Source organism: Tauraco erythrolophus, chromosome 3 (genome assembly GCF_009769465.1).
Source record: "Tauraco erythrolophus isolate bTauEry1 chromosome 3, bTauEry1.pri, whole genome shotgun sequence".
Classification (NCBI taxonomy): domain Eukaryota; kingdom Metazoa; phylum Chordata; class Aves; order Musophagiformes; family Musophagidae; genus Tauraco; species Tauraco erythrolophus.
The window spans coordinates 2,782,729-2,791,358 of record NC_141467.1 but is presented as its reverse complement, the minus strand read 5'-3'; the positions used below and the strand labels follow the sequence as shown (position 1 = coordinate 2,791,358).

The window sequence follows — 8,630 nt, the reverse complement described above, 5'->3', positions numbered from 1 at the left end:
TGTTCATGCTCATGCTTTCGTTGGTTCAATTTTCATTCCCTTAACTCTTCAGCCGTGAGTAAATAGTATTACTCTGCAGATAGGAAAGGCAAAGGGCCACTGCTTTCATGGCATAATTTTTTTTTTCCAAATAAAAACTTCTGGTTTTAGAAAACGTGGGTGAAAGAGAGAACATGCTTTTCTTTTTACCCTTGATACTGCTGTGGTTTGGGTCTTGCTGTGAGGGACAGAAATTCTTGCAGCTTTCTTCTCTTTAAGGGGAAAAGCATCTGCCAAAGAAGACAATGCTGTTGGTTGGGTTGTGCTTGATCAAGAAGAGGAAAGGGTGGTCAGCCTTAAACTCATCAGAGACACTTGAAACCTCCGTCCCCTCTCCTTTTGAGCCTACCACCTCACTTCCTGCTTCATAGATTTCTGCAAATGCCTCATGGACAGCATTAGACATCTTCAGGCCCTGTGCTGAAGAGATGCCAGAGAGATTGGCTGATGAGCTGAACAGGTCGGTCACACCCAAGGCTGTTAAGACGGTTGTGAGGTTATATTTTTCCTCAATCTTCATGCGGGGCAGGTACACTTTCAATTTCCTCTCTTCCATCACAGTAGAACTGGTCCACTCGATGAGTTTTTCAGCGGTGATTGCAGTCTCAAGCTGCAAGAAGACAAGCAAATGAGAGTGCAACTTCCTTTGTGGCAATGCAGTAGCAGTGGTGGGGTTTTTCCTCTTTTAAACTGACTGCTCTTGGCATGGCATTTTTTCTAGGTATATACAGATTAATGTATGTAGGAGAGGAAAGCAAACTATGACTCTGCTCTCCTCTGTCTGGCTTTCTGTTTCTTTTATAGTCTCACTGCCAGTTAATTTTCTTAATGAGATGGCTAGTCAGCAAATTTCACCTAAAGCTCTTCCCTATTTATCTTCTTTCCTTGGGAAATATATTCCAAAAATCATTCTGGGCTTTTGAGTTGTGAGCTCTATCTACATTTAAGACCTCCAAGTAACCAGGTATTAATGGCTGCCAATTACTAATACCTGAACTATCTGTTATTACTGAGAAAATGTAGCTGTGTTCAGTTGCCTCTTTGTTTTTATAATTTAGATTGATGGAGTTAGCGTACAAACATTTCAGTGAACTCTAATTTATTACCTAACTTTTCCTATTCAGGCTCACTACCCTCCTGCTAATGACAATATCCCTTGCCTGTATTCTGTTCGTATCATCGACAGTATGTCATGTACATTTTATTTTCTGAATTTTCTTTAACCATTCCGGTACCCCTCATATTCAGTTTTTAGACAGTTTAATTTTTGAAAGTATGAAGGAAGCATGTTGAGCACTGCCAAACCAAACAATAATTACCACTAGTAAAGCTAATATGAACTTCCCAGCAAGCTCCTCAATGTTCAGGAATGGAGATATGAAACCTTTGGGGTTCAAGCTGGTGGATTAACAGCTGCTTAGCTGAGAAGAAGCTGTTCTGCAGTGACCAATATTTAACTCATTAAAGCAGTTCCTTAAGCATTCCATGCTTAGCACAAACTATTGCAGGACCACTGAGACAACTGCATGCTTCTTGCAACAATCCCATGGTGCCAGTGTTCAGATCTGTGCTGGTGAAGTGTTTTAGGATAACTTTATTATGAAGGGCTTTGCAGCACCTGTATGTCACTGTGTTTATGGTTTTCTGAAATCCAGCTGCCAGGGCCATACCTGCTCCAAGCCAGAGACATCATCAGGCAGCAGCACCAACATGCTCAGCTCCCCGCTGGCGTACGGAACCTCCAGGATCTTCATTTTCTCAGAAGTCACTGCTGCCACTTTGAATGAACCAATCTGATACATCATCTGCACAGGTTTGCTTTCTTGCTGCAAAACCAAATGAGATGACACCGTTTTCACAAAGATTATTCTTAGAGTGTAGAAATATCTACTTATGGTTAAAACTACTGATTGCTCTTGTTCAGGAAGATTGTGTAACAACTTGTCTACTCTCTTCGTAAATTCTAGAAGATGAGACCTTTAAGGTGATGCATGCCAATGTACCTCAGTGATTCTGAAAGGCACTGCCTGGGTGTCTTCATCCTTGAATGCTTTCTCCCAGGTTCCTTTGAAGTAAACGGCATTGACAAGGACCAGTTCAGTCTGGGGATGCACAGAGCTCGGTCGAAGGATATTTTTGATCATTCCTGTAAGAATTCATAGGAAAAGACAACACGTATATAACACATCTGTGTATAACACATCTTACTTGGCAATCACGGTGTTAAATGCAGGGTATAGAGTTTGTGGGGAGGAGGGTGTAGGGCAGGGACATTGTTTTGGCAGCTGTAATCTTGTACTTCCGAGGTTGATTTGCTCACTGCTGTTTGCAATAGGTGTTGTTTCCCGCTCTGTAAAGAATTATAATGAGAGATATAGGACCCAGAGATTTACTTGTTACACAATGAGTAAACCTGTATGTTCTGTGACAACAGGAAGAACCACTGGAACGTTTTATCCCAGGATGATCTCCAACCCAAACCATAAACATAAATGCTTCTTGCTTCAAACCAAAGTTGAAAGGAAATGTCTGTATAAAGAAGGTAGCAGGAAAGGAATCCAGCATTTTACTCTGCTTTCTTCGTATACTTTATTCTTGTTTATTCTGCAGTCCTTATGCACGTGGCAAGGTCCTCTCCTAGTCCTTTCCCACCAGTAGCTGAATCACAGTCTGGTTTTCTCTTTCAAAGTACAATACCACACCAGAGGTTGTGTGATTGTGAATATTTTCATTTCAGTTAAAATTCAGCATCTTTTGTCTGTGTTTGCTGTTCAGGCCACATGTTTCAAGCATGATGGAAAGGAATGTTTTGAGGGGGCCACGAAGAGACTGGAAGAACAGAGGAACCACATGGAGATGCAGTAGGATAAAAATTCCAGTCGTGGTATACCTCTTTCTATGCATTTCATACACCTCCCTACCATTCCTAACTGTGGTTTTCCACTGCCCTTTACCTGTTAAGATTTCTCAAGTACCTTATGACTGCATGTCCTGCTCACTAGGCATGCAAGAACTCTGGGAAGCTTGAGGGCAAACACATTGATCAAAGGATATCCAGATTCATAACATTAGTGTCAAACCACTTGTCGATGTGGACAAAGCATATTTTAGTGCTGTCCCTTTCATCAAGACTGGAAGTATTACATAGCCACAAAGCCCCTACAGATATAAAGAGTCCTCTAAAAAGAGTGTGCCTGAGGAAAAAAAAAATTGTTAAATGATAGTTCCATATCTGGGAACTGATCTGTTATCTGGGAGAAGGAATGGAGGGAGAAGTTTTGGATTTTTTTTTTTGTCTCCTGATTTGAGCATTCAAACATGGTGGCAGAAGGGAAAATATGTGTGTTGATGCTTGGCTTGCTCTTACCATTTGTCTGACTTTCAACCCAGGAATTGATGATCTCTCTGGCTTGATCTGCAGCTGTTTGAAAGCTGATGGTTTCCAAGCCTCCTTTATACAGTTCCTTCACACACTGTAAGTATTCCTGCAAAGGAAAAGTATGCAGTTTTCAGATCAGAACCTCAAAGCATTTAGCAAACGTGAAACACAAGACTGAAATCAGCAAATATGAATAATCTGCTTATTAAGGCTGATCAGTAAGCCATGATCCTAGTTCATAAGCATCTGAAGATTTGACATTCATTGCTTCAAGTGTGAGTATACACTCACATTTAAAAAAAAATATTTTCCAGAACTGAGTTTGGTACAAAACCAGTATTCAGTTCACTTGAAATATGGGTTGGTGGGGTTTTTTGCTCACTTTTTAACTTCTTATTTTGCAATGGTATTTTCCTTAAATTTCAAATTAAATGTTCCTTTCAATGGGAAAACTTGGAATAGTTTTGAGAACCTTAAGTTATTTTTTGGGTTTGTTTTACAAGTTGAGAAAACAGTTGGAGTTCATTCTTTCCAACAAAAGTTACCTGTATCAGTTACACCTTGACATGATTAGATCACGATTATACTTTGCACAGACACCTTTTTGGCTAGGCACATTTTTTCTGAAGGCTGTAGAGGGTTAGGGCTGTGATAGAGAGAAGTTGTGAATCCTGTCTTCCGTATGGAAGAAAATTTCTTTATCAGAACTTAGACTTCTGACAGTGCTCTTGCATTACAGAATGGTACAGCTTTGACATGGAAATACACTTGGATCAGATCTTAGAACAACTCACCGGTATGATTGGGTATGTCTCTTCAGCATAAAGCCTACTGGCAAAGTTGAGTGAGTAATTGTCACTTGGTTTGGTGATTTGGGTGAACATGTCTTTAAGTGAAGTGTGGATGCTCACCGATGTGCCGCACTGAATCGTTGGCAGGAAAACAAATAAAAAGATAGATGATGTTATTCTAGTTTTAGTACTTTGGTTTTTCATACTCTATGAGAAGAGTAGAGTAGTTCAGACACTTCTACTTACAAAAGTGTTGTTCATCCTGTACGTCTCGTTGCTGTAACTACACTGATGTAGTAATTTTCTAATATATACAATTCTGTGCTGTTTTTCTGCTGTAATTTCCTCATACATCCCTCAGGGGGACTCTTAAATACCCACTACAGTAACCTAGCTCCAGCAGGTCAGGTAGGCTTTCCTCCATTCCCAACCAGTCCCATTTAGCCAGTAACATCCATCTACCTTGTGTAAGCATACAAATATCTATCATTTTCCCTATTTGCCCAATATTATTGCCCTGGGTTTCATCTTATGCTTGTTCTGAATCCTCTGTTACCTCCCTTCTCTCTCTCTTCTTACGAATGAGGTGTTCCCCCAGCTGCTGGATGCAGAGCACCAGCTGTTCATCAGAGAGGGGCTGGAACTGCTAAGAGACTGCTTAGTCTGCTAGATTTTGCTCCCAGGAGAAAGTGACATTGAGAAGGAGATGAAATTGTTTCTGTACCTGAGATTCAATACTCTCTGCAAATCCTGCGATTTTATCAAAGTGAGCAACCTGTAATTGAAAAAAACACAAACAGTAGTTGAAATAACAGGTATGACAAAAAACATGTTGTGCAACTCACATTAACACATCATGTTTGAAGTAAACCTGTTGGCTAACTGAGAAGCTGGATGACTCAAAAGGTGCCATCCATCTGTACCATCTGCGAATAGCTGTGCCTACTGTTGCCTGCATAAATGATTTTTTTTCCTATTAAACATTTGGAAACAAGCTCCAGTGTGTGCTATTAATATTACTATATTTCCTCCAGGTAACAAGCCAGACACTCGCTATGAGGGAAGTGAGAGCTGTAGGAAACTCACGTGAAACATCTGCAGTCTGGGGATATGTTTTGGCTCTTTCCCTGGAGATTTTATCTACTTTCCTTACTCTAAACAAAAGACCACTGGAACATGTTCTCTTTGAGAATCCCACTGCTAACAATGATAAAATTAACATATAAATCCAGTTTCAAGATTTCTGGCTGATGTGTTTGTTTAACACTATGGGAGTTTGAGGTGGCTGCAGCTTTTGATAACTCTGGATCCAGATTTTTTAGCCTCTAAGCTATGCAGGGGACTTCATCATATAATTAAGTGCTGTGGCTTTATTGAGCAGCAAGAAGGTTTAAATCTTTAACTGTAGCCTCACCTTAACTATCTGAGCCCTGGTGTTCTCTCTTGCGCCTAGGTAGACCATGGACAGAGCTGAAACGATGCTGAGGGGGCAGAAGAAGATGTTCTCGTTGACATGCTGGCCTTTCAATTCCTTGAATACATCAAAACAAAATTCCGTGCTTGCTGCACCGATGGAACCCATTGTGAAACCGGTATTGTCTAGAGCAAACAGGAGAAGGACGATAACAATGTAATAACGGAATACTGTACAAACACAGTACAATGCCCTTTAATTGTAGTTTTTAGCCAATGAAATAAAAAAAAAAGTAGTTTTGAAGTCATTCTGGGTTAACGTGTCTATTGCTATACTCACCTCTCATGCATGTTAGAAACTCTGTATTCATAAATCTATTTCTTTCTGCCTTTGCATTGTTACTTTTTTGTCAGTAAAGTTCTTCTGCAGCCTTAAATCTGTACGTGATTTCTGTTTATGTTTTCAAATTGTCTGTACTTATTTTCATTCACTGAAGGCTAGAATTCCTTGGTACTTTGTCGTACCTTCGACGAAAACAAGAAGATATGATCTGCCTTTGATATACTTGCAAAGCTAGAAATTTAAAGTGCAAATTTTTGTAGACTTGCTCTAGGTTTTCACAGATATAAGTAAAAGCAGAGACTGCCTGACTATTTTTATTTCCTAAAAATAAATAAGTGCAATAAAGCATCTATTTGTTTCTCAGTACTTACTGTCAGTAGGTCTTCAAAGGCTTGTGTCTTTACCCTTGTTTTAGTAATGGTAGCACAGATACTCAATATAATCCATCACCTAGTCTAGGAGAGAGACTGATGCACAAAATTCATATTCCACCCTATTGTGCTTTCAGATATAGCTTGCTTTGCTTAAATCTATCTATACATACGACACTATAACCTTTCTGAGAAATTAAATTTTGTTAGTGACATTCAGATAGAGTGGAAATGCAGACGTGATAACATAGCAATGTCTGCCGTAACATCACTGTTAAATGAATATTTGTTTGTGGTATAGACTAGTAAAAGCTTTATATTTGTTTCTGTCTGAGGGTGCTATAAAGTGCTGGGCAGTGTAAGTCCCATGTAGCCACTGTGCTTACATAAATTAAAAAAAAAAAATAATCCTGAGGTCAACATGAATCTGGTTTCCTTCCTGTGATTTATAGAAATCATGAAAAAGTTTGTTGCCCCCAAAAATCCAGCCCCTTACGTAGGTGCTTTATGCTGGGATCTCAAGCTTGTCTGGGGTATTAAACCCCACCAAGGTTTTCAGTGACCCGGCTCATGAATATACACATTTCTCTCACTTTCCTTGCTGTATACAAGTTCACATTTATAGATTATTGTAAAAATAGAAGTCTCTGCACCCACATATGTTTTTATCTTGCGTAGTGTTCAACAGCTGTATTTTCCAGGGATGCAACTGTTAGAGAAATTTCACATTAAAAAAAACCTAGCAAATTCACAGAATGCCACAGTTTTGCCCTCAGTGTGCTCTGTTGAACCAGAGGTCGATTGAGAAAACTTATTCTTTGGCTGCCAAACTCAAACTTAAAAGGTACTGAATGAGAGGATAAGCTGCTCTGAAATAAAATCATATTTTAAGCACAAAATAATATTTTAAGCACAGAGAACAAACTTTTTAAATATCTCCTGAAAACAAATACTCAGGTTTTACACATAATAAAGTAGTGTAGAACGCATACACAGAGGTGAGAAGATTTATAGAGAATATCATGTAAATATTCTGTCCTTTAGTGTAGATACTAAACACAACGCAAACAAGAAATACTATGATGAGAATGTAAATTTTCCTAGAGAAAAGCTTACCTTTTAAGCTTCAGCACCAAATTCAATACAGCTTTCCAGCTGTATGTAGATAGACTGGCTGAGCCCTTGGGAATTTATACAGTCTGAATTGTGACCCACCAGCTGCTACCCTTCAGAAGTTTGACCTTTGACACCATAAAAATAATTTAATGGGATTAGGTCAGGTTTTAGTTTCAATGGGTCCATTTTTGATTGAAGGGAGTGCAAATATTAGGTTTTTATTCTGTGTAACAAAGTGTTTTCCACCAGTACATCAGGACTGGGAAATATCACTCATGTTCCTTTAGACCTTATTTGCAACTAGTTACTGGGATGTTAATAAAACCAAAAAATTCTAAAACCTTAGTGATGGAAAACGTAATTAGCAGTTATTAGTCCATCTGTCAATAGTTAGTCAATTTGTTATTGTGGTTGTAGTAACAGACCAGAACTCTCTTCCGACTGATCCTTTTTGAGTGTACAAAATGCAGCTGAGCCATGCTAGACAGAAGATAACTGAGAACAGGACCTGGCCTATTTTTCCACTAACAGAAATGAGGAAATAAAGAAGGGTGCTTGTGAGAAAACTGGGGTGAAAGTCAAATGCAGGAGCATTTTCTTTGAAAAGTTGCAATATTTAAAAAAGATCTTTCCATGGGTGTGAAGGTTTTATAGCAAAGTATTTTATTTTCAGGGAGTAATAGCAAAACATAGCCTCAGATAAAATAAAAAGTAGTCAATTCCAAACGTGCTTTGGTGTGCACTTGCAATGTATCTCTCAGATCTTCCGTGGGTAACTTAATGGCCTGGCAGATGATGGAGGAACGGTGAATTCCAGCTAGAGAAGTGTTCATGGTCTGTGGGACAATCATAATATACAATAGCAAATCTATTGCAGTTATAAAAGCATTTCAGTTACAAAAGCTATTGTTCTGTGTTGAAATAATAGATTGGACAAACACTAAAGAAACCATTCTGACCTCTGTAAAGCACTGTGTGATTTTAAAAAGCAGGGAGGAAATCCCAAAGTCAGTATGACATAATTCTTTAGGATATATATGGAGATGACTATGATCTCTGTTAAGGAGAAAAGGTAGTCTCATGTACTGCTGTCAAAAGTTTAGTCAGTGCAGTTTTCTTTGCCTCAGTCTTCTTCCTTTTGTGAAAATAAATGTGCCATAGAAATCTGCATTCTCCTT

General features: G+C 38.9%; 1 protein-coding gene across 2 annotated transcripts; it reads right to left on the bottom strand.

Moving 5' to 3' along the window:
* Positions 1–253: 253 nt before the first annotated feature.
* Positions 254–5,839, bottom strand: LOC104372960 (ovalbumin). 2 transcript variants are annotated; one of them, XM_086608421.1, is made up of 7 exons: positions 5,624–5,839; positions 4,904–4,984; positions 4,213–4,341; positions 3,407–3,524; positions 2,043–2,185; positions 1,710–1,865; positions 254–649 (listed from the first exon to the last, which is right to left on the bottom strand). In XM_086608421.1, the coding sequence occupies exons 1-7, from the start codon at positions 5,789–5,791 to the stop codon at positions 254–256; spliced, it is 1,191 nt and encodes a 396-aa protein (XP_086464547.1). In that variant the 5' UTR covers positions 5,792–5,839. The 2 variants fall into 2 exon arrangements, with proteins under 2 accessions (XP_086464547.1, XP_009977061.2); XM_009978759.2 differs by having other exon boundaries at positions 4,934–4,984; positions 5,624–5,818.
* Positions 5,840–8,630: the final 2,791 nt, after the last annotated feature.

Coding starts and splice junctions, on each gene's coding strand:
- LOC104372960 (XM_086608421.1), bottom strand. CDS start 5,791: ATGGGTTCCATCGGTGCAGCAAGCACGGAATTTTGTTTTGATGTATTC. Junction 2,186..3,406: donor GGTTGAAAGTCAGACAAATG/GTAAGAGCAAGC, acceptor GAATTCTTACAG/GAATGATCAAAAATATCCTT. Junction 1,866..2,042: donor TGCCTTTCAGAATCACTGAG/GTACATTGGCAT, acceptor TTGGTTTTGCAG/CAAGAAAGCAAACCTGTGCA.